Consider the following 24420-nt stretch of genomic DNA (forward strand, 5'->3'; position numbering starts at 1 on the left):
AGTTTAATTCAAAAATTTGTAAAACAACAAGAAGAAAGAAAAAAAAGAAGAAAAATTACTTAGAAAAAATGAAAAACAATTTCAATGTGTATTTGTCACCAAATATATATAATCCAATTTTCAAATGCCATTTTTTATTTTTTATTTTAAAAAAAACAACTCAAATATGGTCAAACACCTCCAAAGAATCAAAGCCAAATAGTTAAATCAGATGTAATTGACGAGTCTCCTAATTTTTTTGCTATATATCTCGATTAAAATAACTTACCGATCAAATTATAATTACTATCATCTTAAATATTAATCGTTTTTTGTTAAAAACATTTTATCCTAATATATAAATTTAATTGAGCCCTTAGATAGTGAAACTTTTTACCTATTTTGCAACTGTATTGAAGAAACGGTGTAACGTGGACCACGTCTAAACAAAAGCATTACACAGACGAAGCCAACTCTCCCACGTTTGATGCTTTGTTTCACTTCACATTTTATCACAATATACACACACCCCACGTTCTCTCAATCTTGAAAAAAAAAAGAGTATAAATACTAGTAGTATAGTATAGTTGAATATTATTGTAAGTGCATGCATAAAACATATATGGAAAGTCAAATTATTACTACTAATAATCCTAAAAAAATTGAGAATATGGAGGAAGAATGTACGACGCCAAGGAATCAAGAATGTCGATTACAAGCGCCGGTAGAGTGTCCACCAGCACCAAAGAAAAAAAGAGAATGTCGAAAGAGGGAGATACCAAAAAATGGTTATTTTCGACCATCTGATCTTGATTCTATTTTGGATAACGTGACTGCTTCAACTAGGTAGTGATCTATTCCACTTTGGGATTCTAATGATGACGGAAGCCTAGCCTCTATCTTGAAGGATTGTGTGATTATATATATTCTTCTAAGTGGTTTAGCTCTTTATATTACCTTCTTGTTCTCTTTTATCATGTGGATGTTGTTTTAGATTAATTAGGAATTTAGGTTGAATGTATTTGCTATATTTATTAAGTTGTCTTTTTGTGCTTTGTGCATGAAAATTAAATTTTTTTTTTTTTATATGGTCCCCATTCCGCTTTTGAAAATTTGTGTTTGCTTTTGAAATGGTCCCATTGCGTTACATCAACGCTTGTTAGACCTCTCCTCAAATTTGTTTATGTTTATGATGAGTTAATTAATTTCAAATCGACTTATTGGTTTAGTTCGAGAAAATATTTTGCTTTCACTTTTTAATTTTATTTTTGGACAGGTAAATAGGTTTTTAAATATCTTTGAAATAAATACATATTTATAGTTTGATTCAATTATTTGGTTTTTAAGAAATTAAATGGAGTACTTTTTTTTTCCTTCAATTAAAAAGAGAATCATCTTTTACCAACTTTTTAACTTTTATCATCCTTTTATTTTAATGATCATAATTTTTTTAGATTATCAAAAAAAAATGTCTTTGTTAATAGTTATAAGTCATAATTAAGTCAATAAAATTTCCATGAAATTTTTTTTGATGAAAATTGCATACTTGTTTCGTTAAAAGATTAGGTCGGCCAAATGCAAAAAAAAAAAAGGTCGTTTGGTGTATTTGACAGAGGGTGAATAACTTATTTCGAGTAATTAATTTTGGAATATATATTTCGTTTCAAATGATCTCTAAGTTACATTTTAAATATTCTTTTTCGGATCAATCCAAAAGATTTACAATATAACTTGTGTTGATACAATACACCTCTTAAAATAATTAATTAAAAATATATTTTACCTAATTAATCTTACTATGATATATTTGAAATTTTGAATTTAATTATTACTACTTTATATAATTATTTAATATAATTAAATCCTCCTAATTTGTTAGTAGTTTCCCCCTTATCTACGGGGAAAGGTTCACATTTATAATTGTCATCAAGTCGAGTTCCCTCAAAAGCAAGTGATCTACTTTTTCATATCTATTTTCAAGAAATATCTTTTTGTTTTATTTGGCAATTTTTTAAGAACATGTTTGGATTAATTTTTAATTTTTGGCTTATTTTATATTTCAACTCAAAATCAAGTCCTTATAAACATTTTAAAATTTATTTAAATCCTCTTTAAAATTAACTTTTTAAAAGTATTTTAAGTTAAAATCATTTTTAAGCGATTTGGTAGTATTTAGGTCAAAATAAAAAGTGCTTATTTTCAAGTCGAAACAAGTCATAGAAATTTGACTAATATAATTATAGTTTTTCATTAATATTAATATGAAAAAATTGTAGTCATATTTCTCTTTTAATTGTTTTATAGTCAAATGATATAAATTTTGATTAATATTTTAAATTTTACACGAAAAAAATAATTTATTAAATCCCGAGAGCAGTTATCCGCTCAATTAAATTAAAAAAAAAAAACCTCGAGTTTAGATGGTAAAGAAGAAAGTAGTATTTTTCGAGGTGTACTGCAAGATAATTTAGTCACATTTCTGAGGAAGCTAAGAAAATTGATTCTAAAAAGATGATGAATTATGCAAGCAAAAGCCTCTGTACAATAATACCAATCAAGGTAGTTAAATTACCAAATTTGTTTCTGTTGTTACAATGGAGGGCTGTAGGACAACATAGCAAATAATAATAACTACATAAACAAGCCATTGAAACCAATTATTAACTACATACACAAGCCAGCCTTTCGAACTGGATCAGTGGTTTCTTCTTACAGCATAAGCATGGAAAAGTACTGCTCAAACTCCTTATCAATGGTTAGTTTTGTGGAACTTGGCTGTGAATCTGCATAAAAAAAAAAGAACATTCTAAGGAAGCCAAATAACCACCTTCTCCAATAGGAACATGCATGGATAGATCAAAGGCATGCAACCAACGGTGCAGAGTGTTTATCCATTTTCGGCTGATTATGAAAGGTGAAAATGATGAGATAACTACAACTTGTACTGTTCAACAACAACAATATAATACCACAAAGTGGGTGTCTGAGGAAGATAGAGTTTACAGAGACCTTACCCCTACCTCAGAGGCAGAGGCAGAGAGGACCGGCTCAAAGGAAAAATAGTCCAAAGCAGTAACAAAAAGGAGTAACTGAAGTACACAGCAAATTATTTACTAAAAGACAATATGATACTCCAAGTACAAGAAAATCAAAGGACAAGGAACTACTAGTATGGATGAATAACAAGACAACACACTTCCATTTATTCCACAATTTTGGACAGCTCAAAGACCAAATATTTAAGAATCTCTATCTGCCTCACAATTCTCATAAGAAAAAGAGGAAAAGAGAAAGTGGAAGCTAAGTTACCTTGGTTAACAGTCCATCTTCCAGATGAAAGAACATAATTGTTAGGATTCACATTGGCATTAAGCAAGTTTTCAACTTCTTTTTCTGTTGCGAGCTCAATGCCCTCAGTCCTGCATTCTGCGCAAGTGCAATCCTCATGATTCCCCAATCCCAACAAGTGCTCCTCATAATCCATTGACGGGTCGCATCCGGAACCGTGATGTAGAGTACCCCATACTCTGCCGGTAGGGGATTGCTCCGGCCTATCAGGCATTAATTTTGTCACTGATCTGCTCTCCAAAGAATAAAGGTTGCCCCACAAATTAACAGATGAAGTTGAAGCGTGATCAGATGAACATGCTTTCAGACATCCAGGATCAAGTTTAGCCTCATGAGACGTGACAGAATCAGCATCTTCACAAAAGCTATTGCTGCCATTCTCAGATTCTAGTTCTATATCATCATCTTGGCCCCTTGCAGCATTTTCTACTATAATCATGCATGCCGAAGATTCTTTAGCTGCTGTGCCAGTATGTGAAGAAGTACATTCAGCAGAGCTCTGATATGAGCACACATGCTTAGGTAGCGGCATTCCCAATTGTTCAGCTTGAAACTTCCTTTTCTTGTTAAAGTAAGCAAGGCTGGTAGGCAGTAACTTGCTCATATCAACACTGATACATGTAAGCGTACAGAAACTTAGATCACATTACTTCATCTTTTACAGTAATGCAGCATATGCTAACCACTTGTTCTAGGAATAGGTAAAAAATCTACATCAGAAATTATACCTCTCAAATCATAACAGTTATCTTTCAAGCATTTGATGAAGAAAAGGGGAATTTTACTGACAAATCTACACAGGCTGAAACTAGGTTCTGGAAGAGCTACTATACACATTCCCCATTTCCCATTGCGACGTCCTTAATGCACTTTCTTGTTCTTCTCTGTGTTACTGAGTATACCCAATGAGTTCAAAAACTAAAGATCCAAACTTGGTGGACTCCGTTTCTCAAATTAAGAGTGGTCGCACTTGATAAACATGTCCCTTTATTTCTTCATTGGAAATGAGCTATCTTGGTAATACAGGACGAATCAAACTCCCTCCACCCTTAACAGAGGTCTCGGGTTCAAGCCTAGGAATGGAACAATTCCCATCAAATGATTCATACACAAATCTAGATAAATTAGCCCAATGGGTTGTGATAACTAAGGCGAAAACCAGAAAAGTGAGACATACTATAGTCTCCTCACTTAAATGCAGATCAAACCAACAAATTGAAACATACAAACACACACATAAAATTGATGATCCATCCTGTCCCAGCTTACAGTGTGACTCAAATCATAATACTTTTCTTTCTAATAGTAATTAAAATAAATGATATGACACCTGAGCCTACATCCTTTTAACTCAAACCACAAAACTAGCTCGTTAGTACATATGCTTAAATCACCCGGTCCATTTCCCAATTACAGGGCAACAAGAAAAGGAGATCCATCAAGAGATATCAACTAGTTGACCAACTTGAAATAAACCAACTTTACTAAAACCCAAGTAGCATTAAACTAACAAGTAGATATCACAAAAAAGGAAATTGAATGAACAACAGATCTAGATTGAAAACCAAAAAAACCTGTTGATATGAGCACAGATATGCATATTTTGGTCATCCTCCATATTTTTTTTGCAGGTAAAAAGAAATGGAAGAAATTTAGGTGTACGGATGATTATGAACCATTGGAGAAATGAAGAAATTATAGATGGGGGTGAGGGTGACAGACACTACCCATGACTATAGTATATTATAAAGTTGGAAACTTATTATTATTTCATTATATCTGCATAAATTTAGGTGCATGAACTTATTTAAATATATCTAAATTAATTGAGCATGGTCTTTTTAAAAAAAATTTATAGTAAATTATAGATATTTGGGGGATCCCAATAACAAATATATATGAGTAGTTTGGTATGACGTATAATGTAAAATAATTTTAAGATAAAATATAAAATTATTATTTTTTTGTATTTGGTGGATATAAGGTAATTTTTAGATTATTTATCTCATTATTTATACTATATTAATGGAATAAATTACTTTATATATTAATTATAAGATAAGTTATTTCGAAATAACTTATTTTTCATAATTTTTAAGAAAATAAAAAAAAAAGTTATTATGGTTATTGTACTAGGCCTTACTAGTACAATAATCTATCACTATCAAAATTATGAAATTTTACTACTCGAGTTTGAGGCACACTTTCTTTGACTTAATTAGAACAACAATTTTAAGTTTCTTCTTATTAAAAGGGGTTCAATTCTACTTCCAATTAGTTTCACTTTAATTTTGCTATTTGACTTTATTAAAATAAGATTGTATATATTCTTTTTAGTCGTAAGAAATTAAGCAATTTTCTTTGAAGGATTTCTTTTTCCTCTCCAATTAATGGAAAAAACGTGCGCGTGTTTGGCACGGCGTAATTAGGCATGTGGGGAAATTTGTCTACTAGCTGACTAGGAAAAGGAGCATGGAGTCCACGAGGGATTACGGTAGATGTTCCCCCTTATCCTTTGGCACCTACTTGATAGTCACATGTTTTGTATTCGGTGTCTAAGTTTCATTAATTTGAACTTTTTACTATAGAGATTTCTAATTAAAAGTGATAATCTTTAACTCAATCCATTAGAATTTATATTCATATATTATAAACAACGCTTTATTAAATTTTTGAGCTCAAATTTATAATAATCTCAATGCAACTTTTGGCGGTATCTTTAGTAGTATCTTCATAAAGTTGCAATTTTTGCACTTTAAAGAGGACTGGTCTTTGATGTCTTCCATATCTTTATTTTTATTCTTTACAAATCAATCTTATACCCAGGGAAAAGCATAAAATTTTTCAGTTATATTCTATTATAACTTGTTGGATATTAATGGAAAAATAAAATGTTTGTTATGATGACAAAAATTAAAGACAGCACTGAAGTCCAAATGACCCTCAACAATTCCCCTGAGCTTGTTCAATTATCGTTTTCCGTGAGTAGCCAGTTGAGTTTCTTGGTCTCAGTCTCGTATGCATATACATGTGATGCAGCCCAACAATGTTTTGCGCTCACCAACCATCGTTAAGCAACAAACATATAGAAGGAATAATTCATTTTATTTTTTGAAGATAGACAGAAGGAATATCTTAATTACAAGTCTCAAATTTGAACAATAAAAATATAAAAATGTTTCCTTGGTAGGCTGGGCTTAAATGAATTTGGATTAATTATCAAATACAAGATAGTTGAGGAAAAAAAAATCTTAAACACCGCCCTTCGCCAAACCTATTTAACCCTTGACAAGATTGAAAAACTTTGAATTAACTTTCACCCTAAGTTGCTATGATTTGTTTCAAGAAAAAGGATTCACCAATGGCCTGTCATTTTGTCAACATTACCAATGATGCTGGAAGAAGGAAGACAGCTGTTTGAGCTACATGCAAGTTCTTTTCTATTTTACATGGTGTATGCTAGCTTTGTAATCCCAACTATGAACAATGGGAACTATCAACTCTCTTCTATTGACAACCTCTTCGATAACTCTCGTTACCTTTTTGTTAGTGTCTCAGACTGGAGATCTCTGAAATGACAGAAAACAAAAAATTGAAAAATCACCTCCATGTTGTTAATCTTGGCTGATGGCAAGCAGCTGACACTGTCAAGCTTGCTACTTCCAAAGCAGAACAAGGCTTCCTCTGCTTCTTTGGCAACTAAAACATTGCCATCTTGTCACAGGGTGTTTCAGTAACATGTTTATCTTGATGTCGAGGAAAAGCCCTCAAATGGTGTCCGATATCGAAGGCCAGAACCTATATGCCTTGTTGTGGGGCACGCCCAGCAACATACATTTGGGCCTAGAACCTGCATTCCCAGGCAAACCAATAAAAATGATTAAACCAAAGAAGTCGGAAAATCAAGACAAAAGAATTATGGACCAAGGAAAAGTAAGTTGATGATAGCATATAGAGAAAGAAGAATGATTACTTACTGATATCAAATTCTCATATGCACCAAGATCATATGGATGTGAATGCACATGACCTCCCTTTTCAGCCAGCCACATAGCTCTGACACCTTCTTGGTACTATTAGGCACTAATCAGTTATAACTTGAAAATAATCGAATAAAGTAGCATATATTCAGGTAGACAGACCTCAATGGTTGTCTTGTTTTGCAAAATCAGGTGCACATGCCAACCCAAAAAAAAACCCAGTACCAAGCTTAGTGGGACCAGTAGAAGCCCTGAAAGAATCTGCTAAAAGGAACAATATCTGAGCAAATGGATGAACGAAATAGTACTGAGAACAAAACTAGTTCATGAGAAATTACATATACTGTTCTGTAAGAACCTTCACTTTGCTGGTCGTGCTTTGGAGAATCAATAGTTATGCTACCAACAAGCAGAACCTGAAGAAACAAAAGTAGCAAGTGTTGAAGGGTCGCGAGCAAACACAAAGATACTTAAATTTTTGTAGGTTATGTTGATCAATCAAATTTCATCATAAGCACCAAATTAGAAATACGAATATAAAGGAAGAAAGGATACAGGCATAGCATACCAAGATCATATACAGCCTCTAAAAGGCGTCAAAATGTCAGCTTCTTACCAGGGAATATATGCAAGCAATAACTGCGTATAAAACGAAGATGAAGAAGATCTTGTAGTTTGCATGGCCCACACAATTATTCATCCACACACAATGATGATCCTTGTATTCAAGAGGCAAATGATTTAGTATATTATCAAGGATATCAAGATAATAACATAAAAGTAAACATAGAGGCACACCATTCGCAGTACACATCTATTACATACACGACAATGATGGGCACGTGGAGGCTTATAAAGGGAACACTTCTGGCAGTATCTCATATCCCCACCCTGCAAAGTAATTCAACAGAAAAGAAATCACATCAAAGGACTCCACAATTAAATTTGACAGAACTTTTACTTCTAGTGTTAGTTTTAGGGATAAGGACCAAATTGATATCTTTTTACATACATCAAGTACTAGTTCGATAAGATGGTATATATGAAGGACAAAAACAATTCAAACCCTATGCATCAAGGCTATGTTGCTCGGACTCTTCAGAAACGTCGACGGCTGCGTGTCGGATCCTCCAAAAGTAAAGCATTTTTGGAAGATCCGACACGGGTGTGGTAGCAATTTTGGAGAGTCCGAGCAACTTAGCCTTAAGGACGATTTTGGTCATTTTCTCAAGGTAGTTAATAGTTTGGTTTGAGAATGAGAAACAACATTCTTCAATTCAAATAGATATAAAATGTTCATACCTATTATACTAATTTTGACACACTTCCAGATTATACTTCTATGGGTTCTTTCAAGTTTATCATTTTTTGGATTATCTTTTTTTCAAAAAAAAAAATGTTCACTCAACTTGCCTGCCAGTTGAATACCAGTAAAAACACTACCCAGGAAATGCCATTCCTGGATCAATAATCTTTAGAGTGTTGAAAGACCAGTCTCTCAACCTTAAGTTTGCACTAAGAGAGAAATTACTACGTGACAAAGGCAAAGACCAGATTAAAGAATGTATGACTTTCAATGGGGAGGAAATAGTAAGACATTCCGGTTTCATGTTTATAGAGGTGGAGCGACAACATTACCAAGCAGGGAAAATAGTTATGAAGGTTCATCAATAAGTTTGATAAGGAGGATAGACTGCACAGATCTGTTGTAGCAATGAGTAAAGGAGTAGAAGACGGTCAATGCAAGTCAAGACTTGTGGCAAATTCTAAGGGGTTGAGTTTGTGGAAACCAACTGAGGGCTTTGAAATCACATCAAATTTGAAAATTAATGATGGTACTTGGTAGAAGAATCAAATTCTGGTCACTATAGCAAAAGAAGTGTACATTGAAGGAAATTTTTCTAAACAATTTAATGTGCTTGCTGCAGAGTTAGAAATTGAGCTGAATGGACCATCCCTTTTTCTTGGGATGAAGATTGAGAAGGGAACTTTCTGAACAAGGGCATACTTAGGAGTTGACGCCACTATTAAAAGGTTATGATTTTTGTGGCCAGATTATAGGCTCTATTTACGAGTAGGGAAGAAAAGGGGTTATTTCTCTGCTAAGTCTCTCTACTCATTATAGTTGCGACAACTAAGTTTTTAAAGCACCTCAATATTACATTGTACTTCCATTGGCAGTGCATGCCACATTAGAGTACCTATTCAAAACAATCTCCATACAAGGGCAGGGGGACAGTGTTGGGTAATAGGTGACTTCTGCATGAAACTAAAAACATCTTCTTCTTTTTGCAGCATCAAGTAACAAAGGAGGTTTAGAACAGTTTGTTTCTTTTGCAATGGATTGGATTTTCTCGATATTGACAATGAAATGCTTATCTAAAGAGGCAAAGACTTTAAAAGAAGAAAGTTTTGGGATAGAGCACAGTTAAAGGGGTTCCAACCTCGAATTCCATAAGTACAAAAGAATAATCCTCCGTGTTTTCATTCAGCTCACAGAGGGACGAAATCACTGTATACAGTTAACAGATATTGAAGTATCAACGTTCTGCCAGTCCACCTAAGACCTTTGCCCATAATCAAGCATTACAAGAGCAAGTATTTGAAAGGAAGATTTTCCAATAATTGACTTCATCCAGTATGACAAAAGCATCCAACAGAATAATTTTAACAGTAAATTCATTATCCTCAGGGTTTTGCTTGACTTGCTCACTTGTCATGCTAGGTGACATATTTGTTATTATAAACTCCACATGATCATATCATTATAATAACCTAGAAATAATTTCTTCCTGTATCTGCTACAGATGTTAATGCCATATTTCATAACTGGTGTACTCCATTAATATAAAACCAAAACTCCATTTCAGCAGAAGCACAAGCCACAACTTGAATCTAGTTCAATGTGTTATTAACTAGTTCACACACTCTAGCCTCTACCTCCTTAAAAAAAAAAAAAGCAGCTCTGTGCACTAAGCAGCATAATACAAGTAGAATATACGACATTAAAGTAAATTGTTAAGGTAAGAAACGAACAAAACCTTTCGCTTGATCTCTTGAACCGTATTCTCCGGGTCTTCGACATCGGGTATGAATGAGCTAGGAACACGACCCGGATCAGTGTATATTGCAAGTGGGTAACTCAAAATGCAGAAGAGAGCAACGACGGAAAACAGGATGGCGTTAAGTATACCGGGAGACGACCAAAGTCCCAACCACTGATCAATGAATACAAATACAGTGGAGAAGTAAATGTAAGCAATTGCCGCAGAGACGAGGGTGACGTGGAAGGAGAATCTGCAGCCACGTGTTGCTTTCATCTCCGCTTTTCACTTGCCGGAGTGGTGGCTGGGAGAAGAGGATACAGACGGCGTCGCCGGCGAGGTTGGAGGGGGAAATGGAAAATGAATTTACAGGTTGGATCTAACGCAAAATTGGAGCGGTGTTTGGTTTTATAGACTTACAACTTAGATAACTATATTTAACTTCCTAGCCAAATATAATTGTACCCAATTATATATATATATATATATTTGGGTAAAATTATTTAACTCGACGTAAAATATTAGTTTCATTCATAAACTATTGATAATCTTAAAAGTATTTTTTTACTTGACTAGTTAAAATTAAGCATATCTCCTAGATTATTGTCAAGTTTAGGATATTTTTCACACTTCTCTTGAATTTTTACTAAGAATCTTACACTGTTATAAGAGTTTGAAACCACTTGTTACGTTCGGTCTGTATCTAAACTTAGTTAACTAGTAAAAAACTATTTTTAATCTATTATCAATAGTTCAAACAGAAAACTAGTAATTTGCACATATTATAAGTTTTGTTTTCAGTACTTTTGTCACATCCTAATGATCCTCTCTCAAAATCCTAATGATCCTAATTACTATTCACTTTGTCCCAATTAATACAATATATTTCATTTTTCGAGAGTTCAAAAATTTAAATTTGATCAAAAATTTGCACATAAAATTTTTGGTTAATTGATGCTAACTCTGTCTGTGTATATTTATATGTCGTACATATTACAATGTATTTAGAACATATTTGCAGGAATAAAATGTTAATAAGATACGAAAAATCTAAATAATTAACTTTGAAACTTGTGAGATTTACATAAGTTTCCTCTTTTTAATTTAGAATTAAATAAACTTTACTTATATTTTAATCCGAATAGGCTCTTACTTATTTAATGAATGTCTGTTAATTATTTATTAGAAGGGTTTGATTACAAAATATTCTTTCTTTTTCTATTTTTGAATTGACATAATTATCAGTAAATTTAATTAAAAATATGTCAAAGCAAATTTGAAGAAACTTTTCTTCTTCTTAATTTTGAAAACATAAACAGACCAAGTTTTCGTGGCTCGAATATTAATTTCCAAACACATTTTTTTATAAAATCATGATCCAATCAATTCAATATTTGCTTATCTAACTTGATTATGTAAAAATGACTGAATTACAATATTTCAAGTAAAGTTTGCTATTAAAAAAGAAACGTACAAATTAACGAGCAATTTTTACTCATGAACGGCAAATAGAATAGTCATCGACCTTAATTCATCTAAAATTTTTGTATCATTTGATTTATTAATTTATTATTTGGTTGTTCTTTTTCTAATTGATACCAAATAAATTATTTTGGACTTTTGGCCGATGCAAGGTTCCGAACATATATCTAAATCACCAACTGGCGCAGCAGTAGGCGACAACTTTATCAAGGCATGTTATTCAAACTCCATAAATATTGATTTCATACTGAGGCCAACATTGTTTGATAGAAATTAATTGGAGTTCAACTGTATTACTTTAATAACTTGCAAATACGAAGGAGCTACAAGTTCCATAGGTAGGTACTTATGGAAGCATATGGTGTATAATAATATTATGTGATGATGTTTACTTGTCTACTTGGTTGAGTTTGCCAAGACCATTGCAATTTGCACAAACAATCTGAACTTCATCTTTTCTAGCTGCATTCGCTTTCAAAGCTGCCGCCCCTCCTTTCCTCACAAATCCTGCCCCATCACATTCTGGACACCTATTATTATTACAAATTCAGAAATTCACATATAACTTTGCATTGATAAATCGCAAAAAGGGAAAAATGAAGTTAGTACAGACAGGTCTTTGCGAGAAAAGAGTATAGGGAAAGCAGTTCCGACTAATGCTACAGCAGCAGCACCAGCAATTAAGTAAACTGTTCCATCGGATGAAACATCTCCAATGGCGGCCACCACTTTCAACGATCTCTGTTTTTTGTTTTTATGAGTTACAGGGGATTTTGTACCAACAATAGTTGATGGAATTACAAGGGATTTCTTCACTGAAAATTGCACACAAGCTATAGAGGAGGAGGCCATGGTGAAAAGATGTTATATGTTTCTTGGATGTGAGATGATAAGATATGGTGTAGTATAAATCAAGTGAGAGATTGATTTGCTGTTGCTGCCACATGTGAGAAAAATTGGATAAGGAATCCACATCAGACTCAAGGATAAGTGGGCTCACTATTAAACGTCTTGTATTCAATTTTTTTCACTAATATGTCGTATTATCCTTAAATGTGGTAAGATTCAATATAGATATCGAACGGGAAAAGGATAAGTGGGGTCCCAAAGTTCCAGATTTTCGCTGTCCAACCAGTTTTTCTGTGTTATTTTTTGTTTGGGTTCGTCGTTACTCTTGTACAATTCTCTTCTTAACTTATCCATCTTTTTGGATAATTTTTTTTATTTTCTCAAAATAGTTTTACTATAATTTTTTTTGACGAGAGCTCTCTTCGAATTGGTTAAAAAATTGATGTAAAGTTGTGACAGAATCGGTACATAGGATATTACTAAATTATGATACTTAACTCCGTTTCACAAGAATGACCTGGTTTGACTTGATACGAAATTTAAGCACATTCCCCGCTACTAGAGCCCAGTTAGAATTGTCAACCGTGATCGTCAGGCAAATAGCAGCAGGGGCGTTCCCACACTCTGGGTGCTCGAGTACTCAATGATCGATATGTTAGGACCGTAAGTAAGCAGGTGTAATGCGGAAGCTAGCAATGCAAACCTCGAAATACTACGAGTAGAATGAAGACAACGAGAAATATACCAAAAGACACAAAGATTTAACGTGGTTCGATCAATCAACCTACGTCCACAAAGGAGATGAGCAATCCCACTATAAGTATGAGAATACAAAACTTAATCAATTCACTCGAAATACATAGGATATTCACACCAATGATAACATATCAAGTTTGTGATTGCTGATGAAGTTAGAAGAAACATTCTTGTATTTATAAAATTAATCAATCCAAAAGTTTTCCTACAAAAAAAAAATTAGTCAATCAAAAACTTTTTCTTCTTAAAAGAAAAACCTAAAGAATTACGGCAAATAAAAACCAACATTTTTAACATGTCTTTTTTTCCAGAATGTTTTCAATCTTAAAATTTTAGAACTACCAACCTTAGAGTGCTGCCGCACTTCGAATGATGTGAGTGACAAAAAATTGTATACACCTAACAAAAAATGTACAATGATTCTTGGTAATCCGCCTAGTAAGACTTTAGGATTATTGAATATTCTAACATATTGGATTTTGACAACTTATCAAACTTCTATAATTTGTCTTTAGGGGGCTAGTGGCGTTGGTGGTGCACCTTGCTAGCCATGCTAAAGTAGTTGTAGTACTTAGTAGCTAAACATAAAAAAGACTAAATTGAAAGGAGGGGGATATAATCAATAATCATATTTTGGGAAACGACATGTTCATTTACGACTTGACTTTTCAGAATTGTTATTGCATTCGTGTTGGACATGCAATTGGGTAAGTTTTAGCCCTAAACTCAAGTAGCAAAGCCATGACATTCTCTAATATTAATCAAAGATGCTTGGTAACAAGTTCAAAATCCAAATTGTGCTTTTAATGTTGGCTGACAGTGGTTAAGTGTTCATCAGGTCATTTTATAACATTTTTAGTTTACCATTTTGTATGTTAAACAAAGTGTTTGGTGGTTATTTGTCCTTCAATCTCTGTTATTTTCATTGTACTATTGTAATAATGTTCTATTATTATCAATTGTACCTTTGTTACAAGCTTCTTTTTTCTTGAGTGTAGGGTCAATTGGAAAAAACCTCCAATGTGGTGGTAGGGTAAGATAAAGTCCATTAACCTCTCTGCTTACAATATGGTGGTCAGGTAAGATAAAGGCTGCGTATGCGCGACCCCATGCTGTAGGATGACAGTGGGTACGTTATTGTTGCTTTTTATTGTGATTCCTAATATATTAGTTTTTACAGATTCTATGTAAATCATATTTCTGCTATTAGTAATTTGCAGAAGCAAAGTACTTGACGGAGAAGTAGTAATTTTTGAAGAAACATTTGAGCAGCTGAGTTTTTATGAAGTTGAGACTATGTATTGGGTCAATTTGCTTCTCAATTATCACAAAATTCCTCTACTTCTAAATTATTGTCTGAATCAATCAACTTCTTCTGTATCCTTATAATTATTCTTTAGCAAGTCTGAACCTTGAGCCAGCTACATGTTGAAATTTATTTTCCCAGAAGAGAATTCAAAATGTAAATGTTGGGCACGGGCCATACCTATCTAGTAAATAAATAAGTGACGAATCGTTGAATTTAATATCAAGAAGGAAGATATGCACCAAAACTACAAAAAGAAAAGGTCATCATGGCATGTTAGGCAGTAGAGAGGATCAGCTAAATGAAGTATTACAAGATTATATAGAACATTTGTTTTTAGATGGTCATGTCATGAAACAGAGCATGACCACAACTCCAGATAAGCGTGACAAATTTTAGCAACATAATGCAGAAAAAAGCAACAAGAATAGATTTTGAAAACAAGGCTAGTCATTTATTTAAATTAGCCAACATAAAAAAAAAATCATTGCTATATACATATATATATATATTGAATACAACCTAAACAAATTAGAATAAGAAGTTAAACTCATAATCATGATTAAAATCAAAAGGAACATGTGTTAAGACAATTCCAGATAAAGCAAATTGAAGTAGCAAATATATAGATAAGTGAAGTCATAAAAAACAAAGCTTTTACAAAAAATCGATTCGAAATAGAACAAGTTACTATGGAGGAAATGTTACCGGAATGGAAGAGCGATTCCAGAATAATATCTTCTCTATGTTTTTTTATATATAAATTCTCATGGTGAGAAAGAAAAGAAGAGAGCTGCTTTATATAAAGGGTTCAATTCAAACGGCTAGCCGTTCGATCTTAAATGGTTTTTCACAAGTGTCTGGAGCACTCGCAATAGCCTCGCCCTCAAAAAGTCATTTGCATCAAAATATTTAATTGCTGATGTATTACATAATCATAATTTTCTTTACAAATTCAAAGGTATTGTATGAGAATATGTTCTTTTGCTTTCTGACCCAACCCGCTCAATTATCCCCCTAATGTTCATCTACTTCCTGAAAATTTGAATGTGAACATGTTCTTTTGTTTGTTTAACTTGATTGTTAATATTTTTTAATAGTATTAAAGCAACCAAAACTTTTTATTTTCATCATTATATCAACCATCCAAACAAAGTGTGATAGTCGATTTCAATTCAATAGGCCTTTTTATAAATGATGTTATGTTTCGAGAAAATGTTATTACTTGATGAAGAACTCAACCTGTAGATTAACTTGCAGATTAGTCATTTGAGTACAGAGAGGGAGTCATTTACAAAGCAAATATATTGACGTTCCAAATCAACAAGTTTATTACAGAAGAATATAATGGACAAAAACTGAAAACAAAAGATTATTTTGGAGTTTGTATTCCCTTAACAGTGGAACACAACTGATTTACATAACAATATTAAACAGTTGAGTCACATTCTATAGCTACCCTCACAAATTGCCTCAAAAAAAGTTGAAGAAATAAAATACATCATCACTCCTGGAAGTTGACATGTCGCGCTTTTTTCGCCTGCATCCACACAACCAATAATGAAAACTTTTTAGACATTTTCGTTCTCCGATTATTAGTAAAGCTTTTTGAGAAAACAAAAAGATGTCCAACCTCTTCATTGTTTAGACGACTTTTGAGCTTGGTGAAGGTTCTTAGAAAGTTCCAGTGTTGATGGCATCAGCGTTAGCATCTCCGAGAGCTGCCTCTTTAAGATAGGTTTCAGCCAACTGGACTCTCTTGACATTCTCTTGCTCTTGAACAAGCATGTTACCATACTCAAGGAGCTTCTCAAGGGTCATTTTTGGTTGCTCAAAAGTTGGGGGTCCATCTCTAGAGTTCAAAAGTTTTTCACCAATGAGTTCAATTCCAGTTCCTGAAACCCATTTCCTCACTTCATCGTCATATACTCGTGCCCTCAAAGCACCAAAGAAATCTGTTTGTTATCACAACAACAACAAATGATCAGTTATTAACAAAAAGACTCAAAAAGATAAATTTTCATTTTAGAATTCTTTAGTGTTTGTACCAATAGATTGTCCAGGGAAGGAATCGACAATCTTTACAACAGCTTCCTCAGGGACGTTGTCAGTTCTGAAAATACCCTTGCAAACACCAATTCTATCCTCCCTAGTTGGTGCCCAGTAGAACTTCTCCATACGACCATCACGGATAAGAGGAGCATACAATGTGGAGAAGTCGTTACCAGTGACAATAATGGGTACCCTGGCGTTCTCTTGCTTGTTGTACATACCAGGGAGCTGGACATTTGTTGGGTTGTCAGCAATGTTCATGAGGGTGGCATTCACCATCTGGTTGTTGACGGTGTATTGGGTAGTTCCACCCATTCTACCAGCTCCTGCATCGAGATCGTTGATGAAGAGACAACACATGTTTCCTTTCCTGATGATTTCAGCTGCCTCTCTGTACCTTTGCCTAATCAATTTAGCTGGCTCTCCTGCATTTCCACTTTCCAATTCTCCGGCACTCATCATAATGGGGCTGCAACACATCTTAAGTTAGTAAGAGCCCATTTGACTTAACTAATAACTAAACATATACAAAATACTCACTTGATTCCCATCTTTCTGAAGACAAGCTCACATTGGAATGATTTACCTTGACCTTTGCCTCCCCATACACCCAAGATGAGTGGAACCTATAAGAAACACAAAGTTCAACTATTTTTTCAACCACAAAAAAAAAAAAAAGTATATGTTTTAACAGACCTTGATGTTGGGCAATGTCAAGAAGTTCTTGGTGATGTGAACAACAAGTTTGTCCATGAAAGCAGGAGCAATGTAGAAACCGTCCAATTTGTTGTCCAATTGGTACCTACACAAATCAGGTAAAAATCAAAACTGAAAGCAATGTATGTGTGTTTCGTCAAATAGAGTGAGTAATGTAGTTACGTTTTAAGAGCCTGGCTGACGTATTCGTAGGAATTCATGATGGCGTGGTGAGTACCAGTACCAGTAGGAGCCTGGAAAAGACTGTCAACCAGACCCTTACCCCTTGCAATGTCCTGTTGGTCATCCGATGTGTTATCATAAAGACCCTTCCATCTGTCCTCTTTCGTTTCGTCTACTTCTTGAGCTACAATCCTCAAGTTCCTGTTTGAAACCTTGGGGCCGGAAACACCTTTTGCATACACTTTTTTCAAGGATTTTCCAAAGAAGGCGGTGCTTGGAACGGAAGTTCCAGCAACTGAGTTGTTCAAACTCAACTGCACCAACAATGTAATGTTTTAGTAAAATCCAACAAACATATTCATGACAAAAGTTTAGAAACGGAACACTTCTTGATGACTGACTGTTTGGGTGGAGCTACGAGTTTTGTCGAACCAACTAACCATGGTCTAAATAGGGTATATATCTTATAACAAAATTCATTTTATATTTACAAAAAAAAAAGCTAGAAATTCTGAACCCTTTAACTTCAAATTCTGTCTCCCTTATTTATTAAGATAAATAGGTTATTAAGAGTAAAATAATGATAAGTTTGAAATTAATGAATCTCCAAATATACAAAAATATGTCCTTCCTGACTATGATATATCAATAGAACCATATATGGCTTCTAGGACTAAACACCCCCAATTTTTTCTTCTTTTTTTTGGCCAGTTCTCCAAAAAATTCAATGTCCCTATATCAAAGAACCCACAAAAAAAAGTCTTAATTCTAGTTACTACCCGAAATTATTAACATGATTAATAGCTACTATTTTCACCCTTAATTCTTCTTTAATCATACACAACTAAAGATGTAAAATTTATATGTGGCTACCAACAGTTGAGATAGAATAATTTCAAGATAAGATACATGAATCTTGAACTATATAGAACTAAAAGACATGATAATTCAGTAAACAAATTGACATGTTTAGGAGAATTTGATGAGGAAAACAAAAATAACACATACTGGTGCTTTGCTGGCAGCTCCAATGGTTGACACTGAGGCAGCCATTCTTGATGACTAAAAAGAAATTGATGAAAAAAGCTTCCTTGATTTGCCTTAAAAATTTGAAAAAAATTGTTGATGAAAAAAAAGTATGGGAAGAGATAGGCTTTATAGTAGTAGTTAGTTGTAAGGAGTGTGTGGGAAATAAGTGTAACAAAATTATGTGGATTTGGCTTGCCTTTACTCAATGGCCACAAATTGAAGATTGGTTATCTAAGGGTGAGATGTGAAGGTGACTTGTAATTTTGGGCATGGGCTTTTAATTCCTTATTCTTTTAAAAAATAAAATAAAATTTGAGACAAGTATTGAGAAATCGCTCTGAATTATGAATTTTATTTTTGAATTATTAACATTCTTAAAAAATCACTATGCTTGATTAATTAAACTTAAATATACCTTTTGATCTTGCAACATGAGTTAAATACGGCTTAAAATTCTCGTCAAGTTTAGGGGTGTTTTAATACTTTTCTCTATTTTTATTAAGAGTCTCATGATTCTACAAGAGTTTGAGACAACTTGTTATGTCATGTGATAGATTAGGAATGTATTTGAATTTGGCTAGTTAAATAAGCTGTCCATAATTTAGAAACGAAATTAATAATTTGAAAAGTGTTTTTAATATATATATATATATATATATATATATATTTTCTTCTTTTACTTGCTTGGATGAATGACTAGATTGAGTAACAACAAAATATGTGTGGCAATCACTTTAATATGAGGTTAGATTTAAAGATGTTTTTTCCTCCATAGATGTAATTATCACTTTCTGAATGTTGTTGGTGTACTCCTGATGGATAAGGAGAATCTGAGGCTGTTATTGGATCATTTATAAGAAGTCTAAAATATTATATGAAAATTTTGGTTTCTTTTTATTATACTTTCTAAAAAAGGAACTAATTTAGGAATAAAGAGATAAAAATTGGGAAGAAATTGGCAAATAAGCATAGCTTTTTTCGCCTTATAATTAAGTTTTAGTCAGCGTTTTGATACTATCTAGTGTTTAGCTATTTTTACTGTAGAAAATATTTTTGATAAAAATATCCTAGTTAAAATAGGAAATAAAAACTCAATTAGAAGACTTCTAATTGGAGATTCAATATTTATCAGGTTGAACTTTATAAATCATTCTTTAAGTTTCAATTAACAAGTGTTAGAATTATAAATTGTGAATAGTATTTGAAACTTCAACATATTTTCACACATAAATTAGAAAAGTTTGAACCTTCACTTTAATTTATGAATAACCATAGTCCATATATAAAAAGCTTGCACATATATGGAAGAGAATTTATTACTAGGACCAATAAAAATTACCGCACATATCTCGAAAACATACGTAGTTAATAGGGTATAAAATTCTCATAATTTATCTTCCCTAGGAGATGGTGTAAAGGTACCCTCATATGCAACTTATCAAATTATATCTTAAGTTTCACATGGTTTTTTTGTCAAATTATTTCCTCTAGGTGTTCTCTTCCTACTTAATAATGGCAATAGAGTTGAAGACGTCTAAAGTAGTAGTAAACTTCTACGTCATATTAATATCAACTACTTCTACTTGTAATTATCATGATTTTTTGCTAAATTTAAGTGATGGATCTTCTTAATAAAATATAGTTTTACATTTAAAAAGAAAAATACAATTTGAGATTTGAAATCCTACTGTTGGGAAAATCTTGGAGGCACAATTTATTTTTCCTTTCTCATTCATCTTTTTACTATAAAGAGTTCTTCGTTGCCTAGATTTGAAGTCCATATCAACAACACCCTCCCTACTAATTCAAACCCTCTAAAACTTCGTTGTTAATCTGCAGATCATGATTTCATTTTTAATGATAAATGAATGCCGTGTAGAAAGTTTTTTGACCTCTTTGCACTTCGAGTGAAACTTAATCTGCAAACCGTTGCAATGCATTCGAGTCATTGTTGAATTACTTACTGTCAGTCTCTGCATGCAAAAAAACAAGTAATGTTTCTCATTTTTGAACTAGCTAGAGACTTACTTTAGTCCTGAATTGAGACTGTCAACTCCTTGATGCCTGACCTGGAAAAATTTAAAACTCTCAACAACTGAAAGCTCAATATATAGAACATCTTTGGATTTTCTTGTTGCGTAAAAGGTCTCCCAACACACTTGCAGCCAACGGTAGACCTTGACATATTTCAACAATCCTGTTTTCCATGCTCACCATTTCTTCTGGAACCTCCCCATCAACAAATGCTCTTTGTTTGAAAACGGACCAACAATGATCTTCTGCTAACTTTCCCAACACATGAACATCTACCGCTACAGTGGATGCCACTTGTTTCATGCGAGCAGTCACGAGAATGCAGTTTCCTCTAGAAGTGTTTACTCCTCTCAAGCTATCCATGAACTCATCCCATATCGGAAGTTCCACACCCCACAAACCATATAAGACAAGCAAATACCTTTTTCCACCTAGTTCATCTCGGAGTTTCCCTGGTTTGGACCTCAAGTTTCCTCTCTGTCAATGATTCAAGGATCTGTTCAAAAAAAAAAAGTTATCCATTTTATATAGGATTCTTCAAAATATTCAATTATCTGATGCTTAATTCACACAGCAATTTGGAATACTTTTTAACAATGGACAATTAATAATCCTCAACTTCTCCAGCCCTGGAAACATTCTTAGGGCCTGTTTGGATTGACTTTTGGCTTATGACTTGTAAGCCAAAATTCATAAGTTAGGATTTCTCCAACTCCTAAAATAAGCATTTACTCCAACTCCTTCTCTACCATGATTTCCTGTTAGTAACAATTGCACTTCTTTCCACTCAGTAAGGCTAGCCTTATTCCACAATACCTAACTTCATTGAGTAACAGAAACACTTGAATTTTTGTGTTGTTGTTGTTGCTTGATCTATTATTGTCAACTTCAATACCATAAAATGAATACTTTATTCTGATGCACATCTACTGCTTAATCTAATAAGCTAAACTTCTTTTTTCTTGTTCATAGTCTCAAGCCAACAAAATATTAGTGAAATCCCATGAGTGGGGTCTGATAGATATATATAGTAGCAACAAGATATATATTAACTTCTTTATTTTGCATAGTACAAATACAATTATCTGCATGATCAAGTCATGCAACTTCAATTATTGTATGGTACCTAACAGTTTTAATTTGAAATTTAATAACATCATGCTCTAGTTACACAAAAGTGGAAGTTATGCTGATGATGATACCACAATGGGGCTTCGGACCATATGGACTCCATCACTCCATGTGTACCAACCAAAAGAAAACTCATTTCTACTTACGATACTACTTTGCGCTGTAACTGTTATATTGAAGTTGTGTTTCTCTATCAATTTGCTGAAGCATAAGGTTTTGGGAACAATATCAACATATCCAGGAGGTGATCTCACAGCTAAAATGTAAGTCGAATTATCTTTTCCAATATCTGTAACAACTCTTGTGACAGTCATGCTTGGTCCTCTCATGTTCTCTATTTAGGCTATCTAAATAAGCAACTGTTGTGGGATTCAGAAAAGGGGTGACTTGTATCTCATTAAATCGATTTTCTAAAATAGTTGCAACACCTTTAGCTCTATTTACTTCCATTGATGCCTGTCTATTATTACTACTATTTATGCAGAGGACAACTTTCCCTCACGAGATTTCTTGATAGTGTACCAGGACGACATATTCTGGATCGGGTATGAAAAAAGCAACAATGAAATCATCATCGATCTCTATATTTACTAGTACTTCCCACTATCGACTATTATTAACACTGATTATTGTTCATATATTTTAAAGGAGATGTACTAAAAGTGTAAGAACAGTGACAATGTTTCTCTTCACAACATTCAAAGATCCAATTGCAATAGAATTCTGTCTGTAATATGTTTTTATAGGTCGAGATCCTAGAGAAATACTAAGTACATGAACTCCATTAGCTATGGCATCTTCATCAAAAGCAGCAAGAGTGTCATCTGGAAGGCATGTATTTCCCTGAGCTAAGGTCTTCGTTGGAACTGGCCAGCATACTTTATTGATGGCGAGACGAACATTTGGTGCACCTCCAGTGGCTGTACCCTTTGCAAATCCACCAATAGCTGATGCATTTACAACTGCTAAGTGAGTAGCATGACCATCTACATCTCTAGGTGATCGAAAGTCCCTCGTCTCATTAAGAGGACCATAGTGTGCTTCGTAACCTTTTAAATAGTATTGTGCTCCAATTAATTTCCTTTCGAAACACAACAGCAACAACACAAAAGAACATAAGTGTTACCTTGTTGACTGTCGTCTGTCAGTATATATAAGTTCAATTGAAAGTGAAAATAAGGGATGATATTAAATCATTTCAACCTGTTGCAATGAGGGGCGTTGAAGGCGAAACCTTCTTGGCAAGTTCCATTCCATGACTTTGGAACTGGTCCCATTCCTTTATCATTGAAACTTGAAGATTCTGGCCACACCCCTTTAAAAAAAGATGAAGAGTAAGCGTGTAACGGACTTTTCAGGACAAGTTCAGGGAGAATTTGCTTTTTTTCTACTGAATAATATCATACATAATACACGGACTATTTCTCCTGATTAACCCTACCAAACAACCCCCTAAAATGGGACAGAGGGAGTATATAGTATAAAATGTTTTTCTAAAAAAAGAAGAGAAAAGCTCTTACCAGTGTCTATAACCCCAACAATGATATCCTCTCCATAATTGCCATTTTTTGACAATTCTTCTCCATAATTTATCAGTGAAGTTCCTTCCAGTAAGCTCACAAAGTCCCATGATCTTGTAGTGTCAGGATCACTGTGAAATACTGATATTACCCCTTCCATCCCTGTTTTTTAAAAATAAAAATTACACTGAGCCGAAACAAAGGGAAGTAACCAACACAATGACTTGAGACACAATATAATTAAGCAATTCACTGCCACCCATAAAGTAAAAAAATTACGTGTTTGATCATAAAAAGAATCAGGCTCACACGTGATTGAATGTTGAGACATTAAGTTACATCAGTTTGCTGTCTCAAACAACTTAAACTATAACTTCATACGTCAAACCTGATATTATATCAGCTTCTTGTGGTGTTAACAAAGCGGAGAAGCCATTGATGACGTTCTTACAGCTTTGAACAAGTGATGTTCTAACATCTTCTTTAGAAGTAGTACCCTGAAGAAATGAACAGTGGTGATCTTCTATTTCTTTCCAAATCTTGTCTCCATTATGCTCTCCACGGTACACTATATATACCTTTGTTTCTTCAGTACATGAAACAAAGTCACCAAGGCTCATAATTAGGAAGAGATAATAGAGAAATACAATTATAAGATAGTTCTTCATTTTGGATGACTTGTATTATATTAAACGTATGAAGGTTTTTATAGTGATACCATACTCATACTTACAATAAATAATAGTATCTTGGGACATTGTTAGAAGTGGATGCTGGAAATTTCTAATTTACTAGAATCCAACTTCTATGAAATACAAAATTAGACTACTCTTTCACGGGACCACTGAATGATTAGTGGAACTTCACCTAGTCTTCTTGTCTATCCTTTGCAAATCTTGCGGAGAACTTCAGAACATCCTTGTCGATGGACCACAAGGTTTGCAGTGTGAGTTACACATACTGAAATTGTAGGGATGAGTTAAACATGTACCTCCCTAGTCATATATTTACTTTTTCATTGCTTCTAACAA

At 33.6% G+C, this 24420-nt stretch overlaps 5 protein-coding genes across 8 annotated transcripts; all 5 read right to left on the bottom strand.

The window, feature by feature from the left end:
• Positions 1-2519: 2519 nt before the first annotated feature.
• Positions 2520-5193, bottom strand: LOC101245513 (protein FAR-RED-ELONGATED HYPOCOTYL 1-LIKE). 2 transcript variants are annotated; one of them, XM_010314054.3, is made up of 3 exons: positions 4056-5193; positions 3289-3938; positions 2520-2762 (listed from the first exon to the last, which is right to left on the bottom strand). In XM_010314054.3, the coding sequence occupies exons 2-3, from the start codon at positions 3929-3931 to the stop codon at positions 2689-2691; spliced, it is 717 nt and encodes a 238-aa protein (XP_010312356.1). In that variant the 5' UTR covers positions 3932-3938; positions 4056-5193; the 3' UTR covers positions 2520-2688. The 2 variants fall into 2 exon arrangements, with proteins under 2 accessions (XP_010312356.1, XP_004249653.1); XM_004249605.5 differs by having other exon boundaries at positions 4902-5147.
• Positions 5194-6413: 1220 nt separating this feature from the next.
• On the bottom strand, positions 6414-11979 carry LOC104644405 (probable protein S-acyltransferase 16). 3 transcript variants are annotated; one of them, XM_010314056.4, is made up of 7 exons: positions 10349-11979; positions 8133-8198; positions 7924-8025; positions 7646-7723; positions 7470-7568; positions 7305-7400; positions 6414-7177 (listed from the first exon to the last, which is right to left on the bottom strand). In XM_010314056.4, exons 1-7 carry the CDS (start codon positions 10625-10627, stop codon positions 7070-7072), a joined length of 828 nt encoding a protein of 275 aa, XP_010312358.1. In that variant the 5' UTR covers positions 10628-11979; the 3' UTR covers positions 6414-7069. The 3 variants fall into 3 exon arrangements, with proteins under 3 accessions (XP_010312358.1, XP_010312359.1, XP_010312357.1); XM_010314057.4 differs by having other exon boundaries at positions 7305-7390; positions 8106-8198; XM_010314055.4 differs by having other exon boundaries at positions 8106-8198.
• Positions 11980-12112: 133 nt separating this feature from the next.
• Positions 12113-12734, bottom strand: LOC778362 (uncharacterized). The gene is made up of 2 exons (NM_001247382.2): positions 12447-12734; positions 12113-12363 (listed from the first exon to the last, which is right to left on the bottom strand). Exons 1-2 carry the CDS (start codon positions 12683-12685, stop codon positions 12222-12224), a joined length of 381 nt encoding a protein of 126 aa, NP_001234311.1. The 5' UTR covers positions 12686-12734; the 3' UTR covers positions 12113-12221.
• A 3300-nt stretch (positions 12735-16034) lies between these two features.
• On the bottom strand, positions 16035-18998 carry LOC101249777 (ribulose bisphosphate carboxylase/oxygenase activase, chloroplastic). The gene is made up of 7 exons (XM_010314058.4): positions 18684-18998; positions 17676-17989; positions 17493-17598; positions 17337-17422; positions 16793-17265; positions 16378-16699; positions 16035-16284 (listed from the first exon to the last, which is right to left on the bottom strand). The coding sequence occupies exons 1-6, from the start codon at positions 18726-18728 to the stop codon at positions 16419-16421; spliced, it is 1305 nt and encodes a 434-aa protein (XP_010312360.2). The 5' UTR covers positions 18729-18998; the 3' UTR covers positions 16035-16284; positions 16378-16418.
• A 3484-nt stretch (positions 18999-22482) lies between these two features.
• LOC101263480 (subtilisin-like protease SBT5.6) lies at positions 22483-24125 on the bottom strand. Its single transcript, XM_004249790.4, has 4 exons — positions 23778-24125; positions 23390-23551; positions 23073-23184; positions 22483-22950 (listed from the first exon to the last, which is right to left on the bottom strand). The coding sequence occupies exons 1-4, from the start codon at positions 24055-24057 to the stop codon at positions 22512-22514; spliced, it is 993 nt and encodes a 330-aa protein (XP_004249838.2). The 5' UTR covers positions 24058-24125; the 3' UTR covers positions 22483-22511.
• Between the last annotated feature and the right edge of the window lie 295 nt (positions 24126-24420).

The sequence above is a fragment of the Solanum lycopersicum genome, chromosome 10 (assembly GCF_036512215.1).
Source record: "Solanum lycopersicum chromosome 10, SLM_r2.1".
Classification (NCBI taxonomy): domain Eukaryota; kingdom Viridiplantae; phylum Streptophyta; class Magnoliopsida; order Solanales; family Solanaceae; genus Solanum; species Solanum lycopersicum.